Source organism: Alosa alosa, chromosome 21, assembly GCF_017589495.1.
Source record: "Alosa alosa isolate M-15738 ecotype Scorff River chromosome 21, AALO_Geno_1.1, whole genome shotgun sequence".
Classification (NCBI taxonomy): Eukaryota; Metazoa; Chordata; class Actinopteri; order Clupeiformes; family Clupeidae; genus Alosa; species Alosa alosa.
The window spans coordinates 169,626-193,193 of NC_063209.1; the positions used below are offsets into that span (position 1 = coordinate 169,626).

General features: G+C 39.7%; 1 protein-coding gene across 1 annotated transcript in view; it reads right to left on the reverse strand.

Moving 5' to 3' along the window:
• LOC125286791 (palladin-like) overlaps positions 1-22,839 on the reverse strand; it is an 84,875-nt gene extending 62,036 nt beyond the window's left edge. The window contains exons 1-3 of the mRNA XM_048232068.1: positions 22,706-22,839; positions 12,483-12,515; positions 12,170-12,293 (exon numbers count right to left, since the gene is read on the reverse strand). Of these exons, the coding sequence (XP_048088025.1) occupies positions 12,170-12,293; positions 12,483-12,490 (132 nt within the window). The 5' untranslated portion in view covers positions 12,491-12,515; positions 22,706-22,839. The remainder of the gene's footprint in view (positions 1-12,169; positions 12,294-12,482; positions 12,516-22,705) is intronic.
• Between the last annotated feature and the right edge of the window lie 729 nt (positions 22,840-23,568).

Genomic DNA, 23,568 nt, shown 5'->3' on the forward strand with positions numbered 1-23,568 from the left:
TTACTTATTGACATTAACCATTTTGATTTTTTGAGTAATACTAACCCACTCTACATTTCTCTTTCTTCCCCCTTACTGTACCTCACTTGTGTCACTCGAGTCATCAACCATCTGTGTGTTGGCCCTCCTCTCACCCTTCTCACCTGAAGTCCCATCCTCGACTGCCCTATTACTGTCCCCCTATCTGGATTCCTGGCCCGTACAGCCTAGCGACCCATCACCTGCCTATGACAACTCTGCCCGGATTCCTGGCCCGTCTGCCGACCCACCACATGCCCCTCGACAACTCCCTTCCCCTGGACAAATCCAACGCTGGACTATTTGAACTTTCTGTCACTAAATCAGGATTAATGAATTATCAAACCTGGCTGGACCAACGTTTTTTTAAATGGGACGGTCTAGCCTAAAAGAATGGATCTGTTACGTCATTAGCCCGAGTAGGCCTACTGATCTTTCTAACTCATGTTCGTGAAAAGCATCCTTTCAACGTGGGGGATCAACGTGTTACGTTTTATGTATAGGTTACAATAATATGAACTAGGCTAACTGAGTGAGAGCAATCATCAATCTATTTGAATTATTAAAAAGATATACAATTATGCAAGTCCTTCCAAACTAAAAGGATTGAGTTTTTTTTTTAGCTGCTGCTCCTTTCCCTATCACTTAGCATGTTTACATTGATTAATTTAGCAGACACTTATCCTAAGAACAACATTCAGGCTACAATGCAAATGAATTGTTATCAAGGAATTAATTGCGGCATCTGTCAATATTAATTTATTATAAGACTAGTCAAAAATGTGATAGGAGGGTACATGCCCATATAGCCTTTGCCTGCCTCGTCCATCTCCAATTTTAAATAATTTGTTCACCCACCGGCTAAAAAGCAATCACACAAGTGTCGCTTTACTTTTCAAGAGAGTACTCATGTGAGTAGCCTTGGCCTTTTTCTTTCTAGCCTGGTTAAAACCAAACTTTAAAGAGGTAGGTGGGCACAGGCAGCGTAATTTCTTTCCCTGATTGCTGACATGTAGACTAATTTCAAAAACTTAGGAGGGAATATCAACAGTTAAGGTAGCCTGGCTAGGACGGCAGAATAACGTAGCCTATAGCCAGACAGCTGTGATCGGTTGAGTAACTTATGGTGGGGACTGTAGCTAATGGTCGTTTGCAGACATATCTGATTGAATGCATCATATTGCACTTCATCTTACTTGTTAACTGACCTGGCTTCTAGACCGATACGTTTTTCCAACTGCAACGTTGACAAATATATTGTGACGAGGCAAAGAATACTTGCTTTCTTGGCAGTTTATTACTAGCATTTACAGAGAACAATACATATAACTTGGAATGGGTCAGCTTATACCCAGTGGCTATACTACACAACCTGGGTGGCATCCCGTAACATAAACCCTTTCATCCCGACAACACAACAGCCGGCTAGTTTACACACATACATTACAAGTCACTCACGATTGATTAACACATAACATTAGGAAGCTTACCCAGTATCTTAGCCATACATTTCTCCCATAATGCACTGCATGAAGGTAAGCATAACAGTAACACATTTCCCTGTCAGCATGTCCGAGCCACGCTACAATATTTGTGGTTCAGCTGCTGAGCATCCATTTAGCAGAGGTTTTCATCTCTTGTTGTGCTGTGTTGTTGTAGGGCTAGATGTCTTTCATTATCTCGATCATGCACAAAGCATCATGACCACATGCCTTTGCCACATAAAATCAGAGGCGGACAGAGTACACAGCTTCATTACTTGAGTAAAAGTACAGATACCCTTTGCTAAATTTTACTCAAGTACAAGTAAAAGTACAACAGTCAGATGTCTACTTAAGTAAAAGTACTGAAGTACTTGTTTTAAATGTGCTTTGAGTATCAAGAGTACAAGAGTAGCCTACATTTTCTAAATATTGCATTACTACTGCCACAGTGCTTAAATGTATGTACAGAAACGTCCTACATGTTATGAAAAATGTTAATGTTAATACAACGGAGAATGTAAAATGAATTGGAAGTAAAATCAAGTCATTTTCATCTTTTACCATGTTGCCAGGGGATGGGCAGTATTTCTAATACATGTATTTAAAATATGTATTTCAAATACAAAATACTATTTTGTAATTGAAACACTTGAAGCGAAACTATCATTAACTTGTTCAGAAAAATTGAAATAGTCTGGCGAGGTGGGGCCACAGGGAGGGCAAGAGGGAAGCAAAAAAATTGAGGGTTTCGAGATTTTTTTTTTTCCTTTTTAGAAGTAGGAACGGGGTACTCACGGTTATGGATAGAAATGTAGTGGAGTAAAGAGTACAATATTTGCCTCTCAAATGTACATGAGTAAAGTCATGAGTACTCCCCAAAAATGATACTTGAGTAAAAGTACAGATACCCTTTGCTAAATTTTACTCAAGTACAAGTAAAAGTACAACAGTCAGATGTCTACTTAAGTAAAAGTACTGAAGTACTTGTTTTTAAATGTACTTGAGTATCAAGAGTACAAGAGTAGCCTACATTTTCTAAATATTGCATTACTACTGCCACAGTGCTTAAATGTATGTACAGAAACGTCCTACATGTTATGAAAAATGTTAATGTTAATACCTTGGAGAATGTAAAATGAATTGGAAGTAAAATCAAGTCATTTTCATCTTTTTACCATGTTGCCAGGGATGGGCAGTATTTCTAATACATGTATTTAAAATATGTATTTCAAATACAAAATACTATTTTGTAATTGAAACACTTGAAGCGAAAACTATCATTAACTTGTTCAGAAAATTGAAATAGTCTGGCGAGGTGGGGCCACAGGGAGGGCAAGAGGGAAGCAACAAATTGAGGGTTTCCGAGATTTTTCTTTTTTCCTTTTTTTTTAGAAGTAGGAACGGGTACTCACGGTTATGGATAGAAATGTAGTGGAGTAAAGAGTACAATATTTGCCTCTCAAATGTACATGAGTAAAGTCATGAGTACTCCCCAAAAATGATACTTGAGTAAAGTACAGATCCCTCAAAATTGTACTCAAGTACTGTACTCAAGTAAATATACTCCGTTACTGTCCGACTCTGCATAAAATAGATCGCTATAGTAGGCTATTTTCTTAATGCACATTTACAATGTTAGTAATCAGACTTGCTTTAGGCTTACTGGCTATGTTAGGCTACACCTCGCGAAAACTATGTTGTGATCTACAGCGGCATCTTGTGTGTCAGGCTGCGGTTCAAACACATTAGTTCATTTGAACTGATGAAATTGTATTTACTGCTTTGCTAATGGACAAATTAATAATTTATCAAAATGAGTTTGTTATTATCCGTCCGTAAGCTAGATGTCACAAACAGACGCTTTAATAAACCTTTGGTGGATGTAATCCTCCCTTGAACTAATTATGGCCTTTATGCAAAATGCCATCAACTAGTTTCTTTAAATGTGTTGTTTAACGGTCTTCTAGTAGCCTACTCGTGGAAAATATAGTAGGCCTAATAGACTACTAACCAGTGATCATATCTGAGCATGTTAATATGACTTGTTGATAAATAATTTCAATTTGAAATGTTTGAACAGATTTATTTAGAAAGTGGTTCTAAATTTAGGTTTGATAAGGAAATCGGCTACATAGCTTAACCATAGTTCACATTGAAATCCGATCATTTAATTTAAATGTTATTAAACCGTTTATTAAATGTTTACGAAATGGGACAGCACTAGTCGCGCTACTATGACGCAACCGGTCTACGAATCTGTCCTTAGAACCATGTAGCCCCTGAAATGAGACACGCTCATAGACATATCTTACTGTAAAACGACCTAGAAATATGATTTTGAAGGCCAAATGTGTTAACCTGACTCTCGCCAGATGAATTTCGTTCCGCCTAGCTCCACTCATCCATCTGGGACCAATCCATTGGAGTGTTACTTCAGAAGGCTGGGCCTAATCAAAAAATGCTTGCATATGATTGAATAAGCCACTTGTCCGTCATCTATTGACGTGCTACTTTAACCACTCACATCGAAGCCAACCCGTGACGCTGATAATAGTCTCACAGTCGCTTTTACGCTATGTCACATCTATGAAACTCCCGCCCTGCGTCCTGATTGGCTGTACCATAAAATCGGGTGCAGAAATCACTCTCAATGGAAGAGGTCCCAGATGGATGTGAGTGAAGCTGAGTGGAACGAAATTCATCTGGCGAGAGTCAGGTTACAAATGTGTAGGCTGCGCATTAAAGTTTGGATAAAAAGTTGATGTTTAAGAATTAGGCTATTTTTGTCCTTAGAGATTGAGAGAGGTAAGATTGCTGCTCTTTCCTTCTCATGATTGTGTATTCAACAGCTCATTTTTTTTAGATATCCCGGGGGAGAAACCCTCGATTAAATAGACCATTGTGTATCCACCAATGTGTATCATTATCCTCAAGTAGTAGATACATTGCAACCGGAAAGTATTCAGACCCTTTCAAGTTTTCCAAATTTTGTTATATTTCAGGCTCATCTTGAAATGGATTCAATTCGGTTTTTTTCTCATCAATCTACACACAATACTCCAACACTCCACAAAAAACAGGTGTTTGGAGTGTTTTGTAAATTTATAAAAAATGAAAGTCTGAAATATTCCATTTACACAAGTATTCAGACCCTTTGTTATGACACTTGCAATTGAGCACTGGTGCATCCTACTTCTATCAATGATCCTTGAGATGCTTCTACAACTTGATTAGAGTCCACCTGTGCCTTAATTAATTCATTGGCCATTATTAGGACAGTTGATGGTGTATGTCAGAGTGAAAACCAAGCCACAAGGTTAAGACAATTGTCCGTAGACCTGCGAGACAGGGTTGTGTGAAGACACAGATCTGGGCAAGGATACAAAAATTCTGCAGCATTGAAAGTGCCCAAGAGCACGGTAGCCTCCATTATTCTCAACTAGAAAAGATTAGAACAACTAACAGTCTTCCTAGATCTGGCCGCTCAGCCAAACTGAGTAATCCGGAACAAAGGGCCTTGGTCAGACAGGTAACCAAGGACCCAATGGTCACTATGAATGAGATTCAGGGCTCTATTTTGTACACCAGCGCAATTGACTTTGTATACTTGCGCTTTTGTCTTTCCTATTTTGCAGTCACCGCATATTGGAATTTTCCCTCCACAGGTACATGTGCGCCCACGGGGCCGTTTCAGCGAAAAGAAGGGGCGTATTCCAGCGCAAACGGTCCCTGTTGATATTTTGCAGTTTCAGAAAACAATTCCGCCACAGACTAAAGTCAGTGGCGCAAATTCAGATGCTATTTTAAGGGCGCATGCATGGCCACAGGCCTGCAGAAATGAATGCTATGCACACCGATCTACAGACACCCTGTGCACAGATGGAAACATTCAAAGCCTTGATAATATTTGTCCGTTTCCCGGCTTTGTTCGTGCATTGGTCAACTAAAAATTTAGTAGCCTATATAGTACATCTACATGCAATATCTTTACAAAAACAACGCCTAATTATGACCTATTAATTTGGACAACTTTATACAGCCCTACAAAGGCTAAAGTTACCTTTAGTTTTGTTCCAATTTACCGTTGTGTATGGCTTTAAACATTGTGTGCGCTTTAACATCAGCCTATAAGCATTATTCCAGCTGCGCTAAGGTTTTGACAAGCACTACCATTTTGCCTACCTTGTTGTAGCCCATCTAAAATAACTCCAAAACTTTACTATGTTCCCTCCATCCTTTCGTTGTTTTCAAAAAACGTTTTATATCCATGATGGCCTTGAAGTCTTGAGTTTGTGAATTCGCTAAAAATAAACTTATTATGTGCTGTTAACCTGCAACCATTGACAGTAAAAGAAAGCAGCAAGTAGCCTTCGCTACAATTTCTGTAGTTGCTGCTTCCATTCATTGTTATTCTCTCTCCTGCTCAAACAAAAGTTGTGCGTGCATTAAGTTGATGATAACGTGTTTACAAACTCTACTTTACATAATTTAAATAAATATTGTAAATAGCCCACTGTCATGCAGTTAATGGGATACTGTGCAGAGTTGGAAAGTTAGGTCAACTTGGAAAGTGTTTCTCGTTGCCTGTTGGTAAGGTACAGCCGTAGCTTACACCTGCAGGAGCTTTGCTTTGGCCTGTGTTGCAAACACATTTCCACCTAATCACGGATGTGTTGATGACATAAATTAGGAAATATTAGAGGACTTAATGAGACGAACTGCATGCCGATTCAATTTAACCCAAATGCCCCAGCAGTAGCACGGGAGAGGAGAGCTTATCTGACAGATCTGCATTGTCTAGTCATAGTGAGGTAATGTTAGATTACATTGCAAAAATATCACCATGCATTCATAAGCTTGTGATTCCCAAGTGATCCCGAGTGATCCCAAAACATCGGAAAGTGACATTTCTGGATTACATTTTGTCAAGAGGAAAAATCAATAGCAAACTATAGACTATAGCACTGTGAACCGTTCCTGGTTGCGCCTGGCAAATCCGCCATCATAATAGCAATCCGCTATGGAACAAGCGTGCCTGTTGTTAAAGGGAATGTGAGATGACGCTCTGATTGGTTTATTGCACGTTACGCCCAAACCACACCCATGAATAATGTACCTGCTACAGACCACCCCATTTTAGATTTGCGTCAGGCGCAACAGTCAATTTTCCCACGTAAAATAGAAACAGCTTCAAGATCCGCCCCACAAAAGCGCTTTTGCCAAGTCAATTGCGTTAAAGTGCAGATCCGCCCACAAAGCGATTTGTGCGAAGTCGATTGTGTTAAAGTGCAAGATATAGCCCTCAGAGTTCCTTTGAGAGGATGAGAGAAGCGTAAAGAAGGACAAACATCAGTGCAGCTTAGTGCCTGGTTTGTTCCACACACAATGTTGGGAATTGTGGCCAAATAGTTCAGTCTTTGTTTCATCAGATCTGAGAGGCGTTCAGGTGCTTTTTGGCAAACTCCTGGCAAAAAATGGCTTCCATCTGTCCACTCTACCATAAAGGCCTAATTGGTGGAGTGCTGCACTGTCTACAGACAATTATCTTGACCTTGTGGCTTGGTTTTCACTCTGACATACACCATCAACTGTGAGACCGTATAAATGGCCTAATAATGGCCAATTAATTAATTTAGGCACAGGTGGACTCTAATCCAGTTGTAGAAGCATCTCAAAGACCATTGATAGAAGTAGGATGCACCAGAGCTCAATTGCAAGTATCATAACAAAGGGTCTGAATACTTATGTAAATGGAATATTTCTGACTTTTATTTTGTATAAATTTACAAAACACTCCAAACACCTGATTTTTTATGGAGTATTGTGTGTAGATTGATGAGAGAAAAAATGAACTGAATCCATTTTAAGACAAGCCTGAAACATAACAAAATGTTGAAAACTTGAAAGAAATACTTTCCAGTTGCACTGTAAGTAATGCTATGTTAGGACCAGTGTCTAGGCTTGTAGGGAGCAGTAGTAGTTAAAACAGTAATAATCAGCAAAATAATATAAGACACACCACAGACCATCAAGTAAGTTTGAAATGCCGTATTGTTTATATTTAAGTAGAGAAAGAATATAAAACATAAAATGGTACCACATGAGACAATATTAGACAGACAATATGTATAAAGAATTGGAATTAAGTGATTCAAATACTTTCAGTAGGGTCATTCCACGTCAATTCAACCAGGGCCCACGCACTTAGGTCTTTAAAAAATCTGAAAAAATTACCAGGTGTACCTATGTTACCTAGGAGACACACTGTAAAATTACTTTTATGTATTTTACGGGGGGGGGGCGATTTTGTTCGGTCTCTTTTTTTGTCAAAGTTCACAAGCCCACAGCGCAAGAACTAAACCATGTAGGAGGCTCAAATTTTGCAATAGGAATAGTATGTAGCAAAATCGTCACGTTTGTTTTGGATGATCCTGCATGGTCATAGCTGTCCCTCAAAGTTGATCAAAATGTTATTGGAGTTTTTGGCTGGGCTCTAGTTAGGCCTTCAGAAGACATATTTGTACTCAACATAGGCTCTTGGTTTATTTTCCTTACTGAGATAAGTAGAAACACTCTCACAAAAAGCAATTAACAGAAAATATATTCCTTCAGGGTCTGAACAGCAGACCTTTCAAGTCTGAAAAATAATTTTGGTTCTCATTTTCAGAGCACCCAAACACCTTGTGGGAATATGCAAAGTTTTGTTTTATACATTTTTCTTTATTCTCCATGATCCTTTTGTCATGTGGTAGAGTCTAAGAACCATAAGTGGGGAAATAGTTGAGTGACGGACTAGCCGGCACTCATGTAAACAAACCAGCTGTAGCTTATCAACTGATAACTGATTACTAATTGCACTGGGTTATTGGATCACACTTGATTTATAGGAAGGGGCGAGAGGTATGTTGATAAGCCAGTGTGAATGTGCCTGTGGAGAGTTTTTGTGCCTTGTCTCTGGCTTGTCTTTGTGTGTTGCAGCGTTGGGGTGGTGGGTCGCGGACCGGCGGACGGCTTATGTCGCCAGCTAGACAAGCAGTTTTCACGCAGGACGGCATCTGGTTGAGCCCAGAGAAGGGGAGCAGACTGCGTGATCCGGAACGCCACTGGCCACGACGACGCTGGGGAGAACCTCGGAATAACGCTCAATGACGACAGGTCACAGACTGCAGACTGCCGGACCAGTGATCAGTGTGGAATTACACCTCCCTTATGCAGCTGCCATGGGGGAGAGAAGTGTGGAGCTTTCCCCCCCCATGTTGAGCTAAGTGGCCCTTGCCTTCCGTTTAGAGTTATTAATTGTAGTTTGGGTTGTAGTATACATTGAGTGTGGGTTTGCTTGTGCGTGATTGGAGGGTAGTGTAACGTAGCGAACAAAGCATTGGAGCTTACGTGGGTAGCGGGTGGAGTATAACTAGCGGGGGCTACTTAATATTTATTTATTTGGGTATGGGGATCTATTGTATTAGGGTTGTAAGCCTCTCAACTTCCTGTAGTGCCACCCGGTGTTCGTGTGTAGGGTTAAACTTCCCCAAGTGCTGTATGACAGAAGTGTGTGTGTGTGTGTGTGTCATGTGTTCCAGCTTAGACCTCCGTTAGACGGGAAAGGACTGGACTCTCTTCACGGTCGACAGTGGATTAGGAGAGTGGAGGGCCAAAGAATTGACATTGGACTTTTTAATTATATCATCTATGAGTATTAATGAATTGTAAAATAAAGACTTGTATTTTCTTACCTATTTCTCTGAGTCTGTGTGTGGGTGCAGTGGAGTGCTTCATTACAGCCAAAATTTAAGTAGAAATTAATTGTTGGAATCTAAGTTCACATAACCACGACTACTGAACCTGTGACTTTCTTTTTAAAAACACCAATTTGACATTTCGCTCCGCCTAGCTCCACTCATCCATCTGGAACCGATCCATTTAAGTGTTGCTTCAGAAGGCTGGGCCTAAGCAAAAAATGCTTGCATATGATTGAATAAGCCACTTGTCCGTCATCTATTGACGTGCTACTTCAACCACTCACATCAAAGCCAACCCGTGACGCTGATAACAGTGTCACAGTCGCTTCTACGCTATGTCACATCTATGAAACTCCCGCCCTGCGTCCTGATTGGCTGAACCATAAAGTCGGTTGCAGAAATCACTCTCAATGGAAGAGGTCCCAGATGGATGCGAGTGAAGCTAGACGGAGCTAAGCGGAACGAAATTCATCTGGCTAGGGTCAGGTTACTTTTTTTGCGCAACAGCCCACATTATGCGCTCACTCCAGCGAGACAAAGTGAAATAGGGACAGTGTGGAACGTTTTTAGTTGTCTATTAACTAAATTAAGTTTCCATTTATAAATGTGGCCTCATTCATGTTTAATTACCACCACCACCAATTCGAAGCATACCTGGCTTAGAAAACGACATTTAGAAACGCTCCTACGTGCTCCATTTTAAAATAACAGTGACCAGCTACCGGACATTTGCGAATACAGAAATACAGCTCTGTCTTTGGCATGCAAAGAAAAACTTTATATTGGATTCATCTGCTGAATTTCCCTACATTCAGCGATGTAAGTTATGAACCCATTTTCTACAAGCTACATGTCTTCCTAACATTCCGACATTGACATCGCATTTTCCAACGAAACAAATAAAGAGAAAAAATAACTTTATGTGATCTGTCACTCTCAGCAAAGCTCTTGTGCACGGTCACCTGTTCAAAGGCTCTAGTCTAGACCCAGAGACAGTTGATAGTTCTAGAACTAGCAGACTACCACAAAGTTGCTGAATGTATGTTATTTCAGGTTAGTTTGCAACAATATACAAGTTTAACCAAAGTCCTTAGCTGCTACCTAGCTAGAAAACATCACTAGCCATTCCCCTTCACTCAGTTTACTGTGCTAACGTTAGCTAACTAGCTCGGTTAACAGGAAAAATTAAAAGATTTATTCCATGTCCGAAAGTGTGTTTCATTGGCATCACACACAAGCAATGACAAGAGAAAAGTTTATGTTATGACACACCTATTTAGGAGTCCCGAACTAGGGCCATCATCTAGGTATATTCGCAATGAGATGAGCTGCGACTAGATACGGTAAATACTTTGCCATGGCTTGCAACAACTGGCAACGACGTGCACTATTTAGCATTTAATTCACACCGCTACAACTCCTTCTGCAACGGTTTTGTCGACGCGGATCTCTGGTATGAATTGGGCGTTATGTTTTTGATGTGTGACGGCCACCGTAGTTCTATTAGGCTGTTCTTAGACATGGGACCGGCACCGGTCCGCGGATTGCCAATCAATCACACTGCCGTTGCAACGCCTCTCAATGCAGTCTGCTGCCCTGTTTACCGGGAATGCTACAGCGGACTTCAGCTGCCACCTTGTGGTGAAAAGTTGTAATACATTTCTCGCAGCTGCTCGAATCACGGGAAGCGCGAATGAAGTGGCCATTTCTAAATGGGACCCACTGTATCTTCAATCGGCCCTTGCCTCAAGTATACAAGACTGAAGTCATTGTTCTTCATTAGTTATATCAACAGTTGGTTCAACAGTACCATTGATTTGTCTGACAAGTACACAAAGTATGAGGATGAGCGTGAGGATGGTTGAATGACTGAGGAAAAATGTTTCCTATGTCATTAACTTTGTATGGTGAAGCAAAAAAATATATAGACTATAATATAAAAAAAAACATTTAGCTGTCAATGCATCTATTCAGATACAAACAAGCCAAAACATTTAACTTACTCAAAAATGTATTGTGAGCAGAGGCGGACAGAGTAGCCTACACAGCTACTTGAGTAAAAGTACAGATACCCTTTGCTACATTTTACTCAAGTAAAAGTACAACAGTCGGATGTCTACTTAAGTAAAAGTACTGAAGTACTTGTTTTTTAAAAGTACCTGAGTATCAAGAGTAGCCTACATTTTCTAAATATTGCATTACTACTGCCACAGTGCTTACAGTACAGATACGTCCTACATGGAGTTATGAAAAATGTCAATACCTTGGAGAATGTAAAAGGAATTGAAAGTAAAATGAAGTCATTTTCATCTTTTTACCATGTTGCCAGGGATGGGCAGTATTTCTAATAGATGTATTTAAAATACGTATTTCAAATACAAAATACTATTTTGTAATTGAAACACTTGAAGCGAAAACTATCATTAACTTGTTCAGAAAATTGAAATAGTCTGGCGAGTTGGGGCCACAGGTTGGCACATTCCCGGGATGGACATGCTGCGTCTTCATCCATTGTTTCGTCCATGGTTTCGTCTCTTATCTAAATCTGACCATGGAGTTGACTTTGGTGGAAAGCTGAAGGTGATTGCTGATAGGCTGTCCCAATCAGTGGCGCCTGCACAATCCAATCACGCTTTTGAGAGGGAAACAACAAATTGAGGGTTTCGAGATTTTTCTTTTTCCTTTTTTTTAGAAGAAGTAACGGGTACTCACGGTTATGGATAGAAATGTAGTGGAGTAAAGAGTACAATATTTGCCTCTCAAATGTACTTGAGTAAAGTCATGAGTACTGCCCAAAAATGATACTCGAGTAAAGTACAGATCCCTCAAAATTGTACTGTACTCAAGTAAATGTACTCCGTTACTGTTCGGCTCTGCTTGTGAGTATGCATGTGAATGTAATTATGTATGTTTTGTGTGTGTGCACACCCTCTGAGGTTTGTTACAAAGGGGCTGGTCCAGGCTTGAATCCTGCTGGATGACCGTAGATGAGGCAGGTTCTCTGGTGCATGGGGAAATGGTCAAGGACACCGTGCTAGTCTTCTTCTGAACCCTGGAATAAATATTCATGTTCTAAGTTTACCTTTCACTGACATTTATAGACCTCATACATCTCTAGAAATGCAGTATCACACCTGAAAAATAGTACAGAGTAAATATTCATAACAAAATGCTGATTAAAATGGCAAAGTAAATAAGTATCATATTATATACAATATACTGGTAGTAAAGCAATACTTACTGTGCCATATTTCAGGGGAAGTGCTTTTGGTTCCTACACAAGGAGAGATGTAAGTGATGATGTTTAGCTTGGTAACTGCAAAACTAATGAAAGGATGAAAATACATTGAAAATGATTCATGATTCATTCAATGATTCATAGAAAAGATCATTGCATTTGCTCTTAAAATGATTCATATTTGCAGTGTTGACCCACAGGTGAAGTTTGTCTGGTGAATTTTTGTTTTGGGGAGCAAGACCAAAGTCCTTTAAGGTAAGTCCCTCCACTCGGTGGCCATATTGTATCGCTTTTTGGGCACTTAATGGGCATCTATTTCGGCAGAAATGTGTGTGCGCAAGGCACGACACCAACCTTGCTCCAGTGGCAAGATCACAACACATGATTGGCACGCAGTGGCGTAGCCAGAAATGTTCAAATGGGTGGACACAGAAAAAAAACAGTTGGGCAAAGCCAATTGGATTGAACATAAGATAGGCCTAGATTAGATGAATACAAACATTAATCATAGGCATATTATATTTATGACATAACATTGGAATTTACTGAACACATTTGAACACAGCCAACAAATTACGCGGAAACATTTTCAACCGGAGCAAAAATGCATGAATGTATAGCTTCCGCGCGTCACATGAAACACAATTGACCATATTGGACAAGTGCAAAGCCTTATCATAGGCATGGTACATTCATGACATGAAAAGTGGAACTTATTGAACGAATTTCATCATAGCTGACAAATTATGTAGTTGGCTAAACATTTTAAACTTCCGCAAAACTGCATGAACCCAGCATTGGCGTGTCACATAAAACACAAATTGAAGCATCAGATTGACCATTGGACAATCCTACTGCAAAGCCTTTTCATAGGCATGCTACGTTTAAGGCAAAAAAAGTGGAATATGAACGCATTTCATCACACAGCTGACAATTACGCAGAAATATTTTAAATGGAGCAAAACAATGCATGCAGCTTCAGTGCGTCACATAAACACAATTGAAAGATTGATCATATTGGACAACTGTAAAGCGTTATCATAGGCATGTAACATTTATGACATGAAAAGTGGAATTTATTGAACGCTTTTGATCACAACAATACGCCATTAGGCCTACATGAACGTAGCTTCAGTATGTCATTACATCAAATTGAAACAGATTGGCCATATAGGCAAGCCTACTGCAAATATGAAAACTTTGTTGGAGAGAGCAAGAGAGAGAGAGAGAGAGACCTCCACGGTTCACCGTTTTAGATGGTGAACGTAAACGAAGGAAAGCCCGGACGGACGGGCAAGACTGACAAGCAGGCGGGCATATGTGTAGACAGATATGTGTGGAGGAGCTGGTAGGGGGACAGTTGGTTAGTGTTTTTAACAGTCTTCTGTAATAAACTCCGGGTTTGCTAACTACGTTGTAGGTGCTTCGTTTTATGTGTAGGGACCCTGAGCAAGCTACTGATGAGGTTTGGTACTGTTTTGAACAGTATTACTGGTTAAAAAATGCTATTTGGGAAGCGTTTCGCTCATAGCCCTTAGCTAATCCGCTGTTTGAGTCAGCTCAATGCACCCACATGCCACACAATAGCTACAGTTTATGCACAAGAACTATGCTTGTTTATATACTTTTAAATAAGGGCCCAATCTATGCTGCTAGATTATTTTGCAAGCTTCATGCACAGGACATGGAAATAGCTAGGGTATCACTCAAAAATGTTATTGTTTGCAACATGTATGGGCTTCTACTCTACAGTGACCAGTCAACGCATGAGAACAGCAAAGATTCAATCCAGTCAAAAAGTTACTGACATTTGGACTCTGGAAGCACAATTGGACAAAGCGAAAATGTAATCATTAAAGCGAAAGCTTAATTTATCGTTCCATGTCGAATCAACACCTTAGCTACATGCATCCCCTCAAAATTGTAACATTGCGTTGAAGAAGCACAGACTGCAAGGACTGTGATTGGTCAACTGGCCCCATGTGTGGTTGTACTTCAGCTCCCTATTGGGTAGTTTTCTGACATCCTAGTATGCTTACAGAAGCTTTGCAATGCAACTCAGACATGTTTTGGTTACCATGACAGGGCTAGATTATGTACACTGTCTATTTTTCGGTAAACCCATTGGTACTTTATATACAAGCAGTCTACTTTTGCTCACAGACATCATGCAAATAACCTGTATTTGTTGGTTACAAAAACTAGGTTGCAGGATTAAACTGGGTCTGTTCCTGGATAACTTTTACAAAATCTAATTATAGTGTTTGAATAAACTGGTACTGACCCCAGTGATTGTCCTACAGGCATGAATGGGGGGGGTTAAATGTAATTCTAGGCATCAGGGGGCCATTAAAGGGTGACAAGTACCTTGGGTGCCTTCAGAAATGATGCGCATGCCCATCTAAAATGTGTGCATTTCAAGTAGTGTGTAGTCTGCTGCATAAAGTTCAACACATAAATTAGCTTGCTTATTTTACAGAAAAATATAAATACTGTAGCATACTGTCATTCAGTAAATGGGCTAGAGTGCAGTGAAGAGTTGGGAAGCTGTAGGCCAACTTGAAGTGAATACACACACAGGGGAATTCTCTCTCTATTCATAGCTGAGTAGCCTGATTGTATGGCAATACACCTGCAGGCGCCCGCCCCTGACCAAGGTTTATACATTTATTTTGCAAAATTCCTTCAGCTTTGAAGTTAATACATGGAGGTGGGCATGAACTGCTTCAGATTCTTTGGTCCGTTGGGCCCTTTGTGGGCATTCAACCCCCAGGAGTGGTTTCATACATGCCAAGTAATCACGTGAAATGTAGTATTTTTTCACAAAGTAATGTTGAAAAAATGGCTCGCCACAATTTGGTAGTATCATATTTTGATGTGACCTACATAGCCTGTATCAATGATAAACGAAGATGAATCATTTTTGAAAAGTATTTTGTTTACTTTCTATCACAATCAATAACACAGCTAGGCACCCTACCAGGGGGTGTCTGGACTTACAAGCACTTTGAGTGACTATTAACCAAAGCCCATATGGGGGCTATTTGTTTCTTTTATGGTTTGTTTGTGATTTACTTTGTTACACTTTGTATATGTGAATGTGTGTTGTCTGTAATCCTTGTCCATCCCCCTCTGTTTAGGTGCTGAGCCTAAAGTGGGAGCAGTTCCTGAGGGGTATTTCACAAAACCTAGATAAGGGATTAAGCTGGGATTTTTTGGCTATCCTGGATGAATTTAGCCTTGACTTGGTTTCATAAAAGAGATGGCACATAAGTTATCATGGGGATTTATTCTCTGCACCACCAGGCTAACAGACAGGCTTAGTTAATTCTAATAGTAATTATATTGTCTTATTGGTTCAGCTCTGTCATTCAAATCAGACCTCTGTGTGAATTTCTAAGGAACTATCTGTACATTTACAAAGTTGTCAATGCCTCGTTTTATATGTTAGGACCTTCATACTACCAAAGAAGTGGCTACTTTAAGCCTCGTAAATGGTTTAAAATCAGTGATCTTTTTACCATGACAAAATGCCCTTTTCGCTACCCATGTTAGCATTTTAGAAGCTTCGGCTAAAATCAGGCTAGTTTAGAATGTATCGGATTAGCGTTTCTTTGCTCCACAATGAAAGTTCAAACTCGTTATAATACTAGGCATATCCAAAATCCATTTTACACCTGATTTCCCCTTTAAGAGACGTCTAAAAGAATACTGATAAACCCTGCATTTATATCTAGATGCATCCGCCTGCCACTATTAGCATCTAAAACGCAAACAGCGCAACTTCAAACAGCACGGTATTTTGATAGTCAGTGGAGCAGTTGAAGGATTCTGCTTGCACACGAGACCATATGGACTATGTATTCCACTAAACCATGCTTTACTAAAACTTAGCAGAGTATAACCTACACGCATCTGCACTCGAATATAATTTGAACTCATAGGCAAACCGTTATACACAGTTAATTACTTTCACTATTGACTGACAACGGGTTACCATCGAAAACATAGCCTGAAAAAAGCAACACTTACACCAATAATGTTAGAATGACTGAATAAAAAACCTAAGGATATTTATAGTTATAAAGGATATTTATAGTTGCTGCTTACATGTCGTGACGTTTTCAGCTGTGCTTCAGCTGTGCCTTTTACTATAGACCAGGTTTTTCTTGGTCAATGGCATAATGTCACAGTGGCGAATTTTAAATAATGCGCCAGACCACACCTTAGGTTATTAATTGCACACTGCCGAGCGCATCGTGCAATAAAAGAGAAGGGCATGGCGAAAAACTCGAGTGTACAATAGGAATACTCTTTGCGTCGGGATAATAATATGCTTTACACCATGGTTTTGCAAAAAAATTGGAACCTGTCAATTCTAACACTCATATCACAACTCTTAACCTTACTGTATCTCTTAACTTCCATCACTCATTAACATTTTTGCCAGTAGTAGAATGTTAGAGGCCCACATCATCTTAATATATTAGAGTTTCGCACCCAACCTTCCTGGAGAGACACTGGAGACACCGATGTCAGTTGAAATGATAACAATGTTGGCATACCGGATATAAGCAAGTACAAACATTAAGCAATAAAGTCTGAAAAATAACAAACAAATATTTTATACGCTTTCACAAATATTTTATCTATTACAAAAATATTAAAGAAGCACTATTGAACAATTTTAGCAAAAATGACCTTAATTATGCAGGTTGTTCTACAACACTTTCTGAGACGTTTGGTGGGTGCTTCGTCTCCCCCTATCGCTTCTCAGTGGAAAAAAACGAATATGTAACTTTCTGTTCCCGGTCCAAAGAAATCCGGATGTGACTCAGCGGAAGTATCCAATCGCGCCTCGAAAATGTAGTCAGATTGTAGTTTCTAAAAAGACTGAAAAACGGACGCCAACTTGGCTTTGTTGCTGTTGAAATTGTAAGTAGCCTACCCTTGGGTGAATTTTGTTTTTGTAATGTGGTTTGATAGTCTCTTGAACAATGTGTTTGCTCGACCGTTTTATTGTGAGCCCTGTATGTGTTTAGCTTGGTTTCTTGATGGCTAGCTCGCTAGCTATTGGGGGTTTAGCGTAGCAGTCACTTGCTACTGAAGCTGCAGGGGGAGCTATGTCGTGAAAAATGCGAGCCCAAATCCGGCTAAAACCCAGAAACAGCGAAGGAATAACCAGACCTGCATAGGACTTCTTTAATATTGCACCCAATGGACATTTTAGGGCCCTATTTTCTCTTGCGCAAAACCTGGCGCAAAGCAGATTATTATCCAAACTAGGGATCGACCGATATATCGTCCGGCCGATATATCGGGCCGATATTTGCGTTTTTTACGTGTATCGGCATCGGCCGATAAGCCGCTGCATTCGCCAATAGTTTTTTCCCCGCATTATTTACATACAGGCATCCACAGGCAGCTCTGTGTTGCTGGAGATGCTGCAATTCACATGCAGACTGCTGAAAGCCTGCTCTTCAAGACAACAGTAAACTTTAAAGTTTCAAAGCATTTTTAACTGTTTGACTTAGCTGAAATATTGCCATACACTTTGAAGGTGGAAGCAAGTTTGTGGGTCCAAATGGAAAACACAAATGATAGATAGGTAGGCTATTTTTTTTAATGCTTAATGATCGTTTATAAAACTGCTTGCCATTGTATTTAGGGAGCTGCAAATAAGTTGTATGCTATCCATATTCATGCGGTAGCTGTTACAAACACTGTTCATATATGATTAAGTAGCCTAATGCCAACGTTGTTCCGTGGTATTTGTGGGAGTTTTATTCAGCGACCACCTGGCTGAGTGTTGGATGCGTGTGGTGTGTGTGTCTCCCTCCCTGAATGCCTGTTCTATAAAACATGCTTGCCATTGTATTTAGGGAGCTGCAAATAGCTAAGTTGTAGGCTATCCGTATGCATGCGTTAGCGGTAGCTGTTACGAACATGGTCAATCATATGATTAATGCCGACGTTGTTCCGAGATATTTGTGGGAGCGTCTCCCTCCCCCTCCCTTCGAGCGGGGCGGAGTTGCCATCGCAGTGATTTCAGAGGTTTAATAATGAGAGACGTGTAGAATATAATTTGTGTTAACGTTTATCATGTACCAGACATACCGTGTATGCCTTACTTGTTTAGAGCCGTTTGCTAACGTTATCATTATCAATCCAGTTCAATGGTGGTTCGTCAGCTACCAAACAGAAGTTTGTGTGTGCGTCTGGTCTGTCTCACTCAGTGGGACACACGCTTCACAGCGATATGAGAGTGCGCTACCTGAAGGAGAGATTTTAAAACTTTGAGAGATACGTTTTTATACCTTTTGACGTTGATGTCGTTTAGAACAGAAACATCTGACACCACGTTATTTCCACGTTATTTTCCTCTGCTGATTTATGTTCTGTGGTTGACAAATCTGGCAGCTTTTTTTTAGAAAAATATAGACATAGAAAAATTGAAACCATGCAGTCTAAAATGACAAATAGCTACTTTTCAGGCTTATTGTTTTCTTAAATTATTTAAATGTGTTGACAAAGGACATTTTGTGATGACTTGAATTGTCTTATAATATGTCAGCAAGCAATGCATCATTAAGGCTGTGTTGTAAGATGTTGATGAAAGCATTTTGCACAGTTAACCATATCCACCCATAAGTTCAATAAATGTTCCTTTTTTAAATGTTCCTTTTTTGAACATTTGTTATCATCATTTGTGTAATTATGTGTCATTTGTATGATGTAAATTAAAGGAGCAAAATAAAAGCAGTATCGGCTCCAAATATCGGCAGCCTGTATCGGTCATCGGCTAAGGCTGATGGAAAACAAAATCGGTATCGGCACTAAAAAATCCATATCGGTCGATCCCTAATCCAAACACAATTCCTATAGTAGTTTTTCACTATGCCCGTCTCTTTTATTGAGCAACGCGCCAAGGGGTGTGGCAATTAACGACCTAAGGAGGGGAGCATTACCTAAAAATCGCTATCGTACACTACCTAAAATGCATTGCGCTACTGACGAAGGAAAACCTGGTCAGAAATCTGTGGCGAGTTATATGTTATTTTAAGAGCGCATTATCAACAGTGATATGGGCGGGTGCACAACTATACCCTGCTTCTCTCGTCCACAGGAATGCAAAACAAATTACACCATTACAATTGGAAACATAACTCTAATAAAGATATTACAAAATACGTCTCACAATGAGTAGTTATTCGCCATCATTTGCAAATTGGTAATGACAGTTAAAGTGTAATTCCAGCGAAAATTGACTGAAGGGTGTTTTTCTGCATTAAAACACATCAAATAAGCCGTGGAGACAGCAATTTTCGTTGATCAACCAATACAGAGCTTGGCCTGGTATATGCAATAGCCCCAAATAGCAAACAGTGGAGTAGCTATGGGCAGTAAGCTAAACGCTTCCCAAATGGCCTTTTTTTTAACCAGTAATATTGTTCAAAACAGCACCAAACCTCGTCAGTAGCTTCCTTAGGGTCTCTACACATTAAACGAAACACCAGCAACCTAGATAGCGAACGCAGTATTTATTACAGAAGACTGTTAAGAACACTTACCGCAGTCGCGCTATCTGGAGAAATTCTTTGGTCACCTCTATTAACAATTTACGGCTCCACTTACGGCACAGTTGGTAAGTGTTCTCAATAGTCTTCTGTAATAAACTCCGGGTTCGCTAACTAGGTTGTTGGTGCTTCGTTTTATGTGTAGAGGCCCTAAGCAAGCTACTGACGAGGTTTGGTGCTGTTTTGAACAATTTTCTTATGTGTGCTTATTTGATGTGTTTTAATGCAGAAAAACACCCTTGGGTCAATTTTCGCTGGAATTACACTTTAAAAGTGATTAGATGAGAGGCACATATGGAGCACAGCTGAAGACGCACTGTCACAAGATATAAGCAGCAACTAAATGTCCTTAGGTTTTTTATTCAGTCATTTTATTGCAACACCCAACATGGACTGGACAAACCACAAAATGTATTTAAACTATTCGCCAGTGACCATGCGTTTTAGACTGTCAAAATATAGCCCTTACTGTAGTCTATTATGTGTGTGTGTGGTCAAAAACATCTGATTCACACACAGTCTTGGAAACCAAGTGGCTAAGCCGAAGCCAGTATTTGAGTATTAGGCCTAAATTAAAGGGCACAGGAATGGGAGTTTAGTGTTAGTTTGATTGATCTTTTACGAGAATCACAGACTTGTATGTCCTATGCCTGGAACTGCACTATTGTATATTAAGATCAAAAAATCTATTTGGTATTGTTTTTAGTATGAAGAGACTTACCTAGTACTCTCTCAAAAGATCATTTTGACTTCATGTAAGAAGACTTTAAAGGAGAACTATGCAGTTTTTTAGCTTAGTTTACTGAACAGCTTCAGAGTCATTAAAATGGTTATATGACTTTTTGGGGGTTGAATGGTGGCCGTCTCGCTTCCCCCTAGCGCCTGTGAGTGAAAAAAAACACCCTTGCAACTTTGGGCCAGCAGGTCGATGGCCTCAGAGACAGAAAACTTCGCAGCCTCGCGATGTAACAAATTGCTTTACTGCAAATACACGCCAGACACGGCTAGAGCAAGGTAGCGATGGAGGTTCTAAATCATTTGTCATGGCCGAGCCAGCGAAAAGAAGCAGAAAGTGAGTAAACTGTTGTCAGAGGAACAGGGAAAGAGGAAACGGCAGACTGACAGATTGAGGAGTGTCGTAAATTATAAACTCTGAAGCTGTAGAGGGAGCTCTGCAGAGAAACCTGCGAGCAAAAAGTGAGAAAACAGCACAGAAATTGCCATAGCGGCATAGTTTTTCTTTAATTTATTTTAAGGAGTCGTATCAAGACAAATTTACTCCACGCACTGGCAGACAAATTTGCTTGTTTTTTAGGATTAGATGTCTTAAAAGAAGTCAAGCTCATATTAAAAATAATATCAACTAGATGTTTTTATCTTGATATAAGATTAAGGTTAGATTTTATTAGATAAGCAGTTTATGCAGTATGCACTTGGTTAGCAAACAGACCTTCTCAATTGTTATTGAGAGTGGGTCTGGAAAAGGTTAATTGACTTACAACTTCCAGCCGGGGCATAACTAGCAGTGAAATTAAACTTAAATTGGTGCATTAAACTCTTTCCAAATCGTTGTAAGTGTAATAAAAAGTGTAACAATCTTGTAAACAAATGTTTTAAATGCAATTGTTTTCTCAATTCCAAATAAATACACGTCTATGCCGGATTTGCGATTGTATTTGTGTGCCTGTGTTTTAGGGGCATTGGAAATGGGCTTCAATGGCCTCTTCTGAAATTTGCCAAATGTTTGTATGGTATATTCCAAGGCAGGCACTATAGTCAACACATTTCACATTACATCAAGTATGGAAATGTTTTAATTCCATTCAGCGCACTGTACAACTTTTATGCATCTGCTTTTTCTTGCTGTCCACCCTTTCTCACAAAACATATTTGTGAAAATGTGATATTTCCAAAGCCATTTGTGATTCAACCATTGCGTTATTCCAAGGCTGACTTGGAGGATCCAATGTCTTTCTTTCAACAGAGGAGGAGGCCACTTATATCCACTGGGTGAGACAGCAAATGGGGGCAGGGGAAATTTGAGACAAATGCTAGTCTAATTTTGTTTCACCAATGGTGTGGTGAATTTAGAAACACTTGTGGACAGATAAATCTCCCTGCAGTTTCTGCTATGTGTAGTTATACAAAGCATCACAAGAGAGAAATATAACAATTAACAACAGTAAAAATTATGCAAAGTAGGTTAGTGATTACAAGTAACTCCAAAACTGTCAAGCACAAAATTAGAGCATAACACTACAAGAAGATTTGTGTCAGCTCTTAAAGCTTGAGTAGTGAATTCTGACCTGTTTCTCCCACCCCCTTTAGGATAAATAAAGAGCAAATCATTTATCAAAAGGAAAAAAAGTATTGCAACTACTTTAAGTATTTTGAGACCTTAAGTTAAACCTAATGCTTAATGCATAAACTCACATGCAATACAGATCTGCACAGTGTAACCAATCCTAGAATCAAAAGCAAATCTCATACAGCCACTCAGAGTTGATCCTGTGCAGTGAAATTGTCATGCTCAGATGACTGTCCGTCACAGTTCACTAAGTATTTACCCTTCCATCTATCTAATCTTCATAACAAAGAAATATAAACATACACCAAATAGACCAAATAGTAAAATCTAAAGACCCTTACCCACAACTTTCCACCACCAATGATACTAATTCCAGGGGAGGCTGAAAGAGTGAAAATAGATTGCAGAGCAGGGGCTTCACCCTTAGTATCCTTGTCTGACACCCCTTTCACTGCTAAAGCATTTACAGATCTTTCTCATGACTTCAGTCATTGAGAGACTGACATCTGCAGTGGATCAGAAATGGGGGTGGAGCTTAAAATGCTAGAGCTACTAAGATGGAACAAGATGGGAAGGGGTGGGGATGGGGGTGTGGCAAGAAAGATAAGGGTGGTGTCAATTTATAGCCCCTCCAGTCGCCTATGCTGACTCCACAATTTATGGTCAGACCTCAAATATAGACTAGTGTCACTGTCAGTGAACAACAGTACCTGGTCAGTGATGGGAATAGCATGTTAGCTAATCATTGTGTGCATACTGGTTAGGTGCAACCCTGCCTACTTTATGTTTGAAAGGGGCTTAGGGTTTTGGTGTCTTGCTAAAATGGTCAAATAGCAATAGAGGTGTGGAAAATAGCTGCCGTGTGCTTGACTTCCTACTTCAATATATATAAGCAGTAGCAGGATATACATAGCCTCAGGGAACATATGCGCCTCAAAAGCAGATTTTTATATGTGATACAGGATTTTATTATTATATATTATATAAATATTGTACCAAGCTGTAATGCCAGGCATTTGTTTTATTTTGGTTCATATAAGCTGGCTTTATTTTGGTATATTGTCACCACAATAGTGTCCAGAGCAGTGTTTTAGTGTTCATAAGGAACATAGCAATCCGAACATCATTTTATAAATTAGCCTAACAATTAAATCCAAATCCCCCTTTACATACAAATGTGTGCAGACGAAGACCAGTACACAGC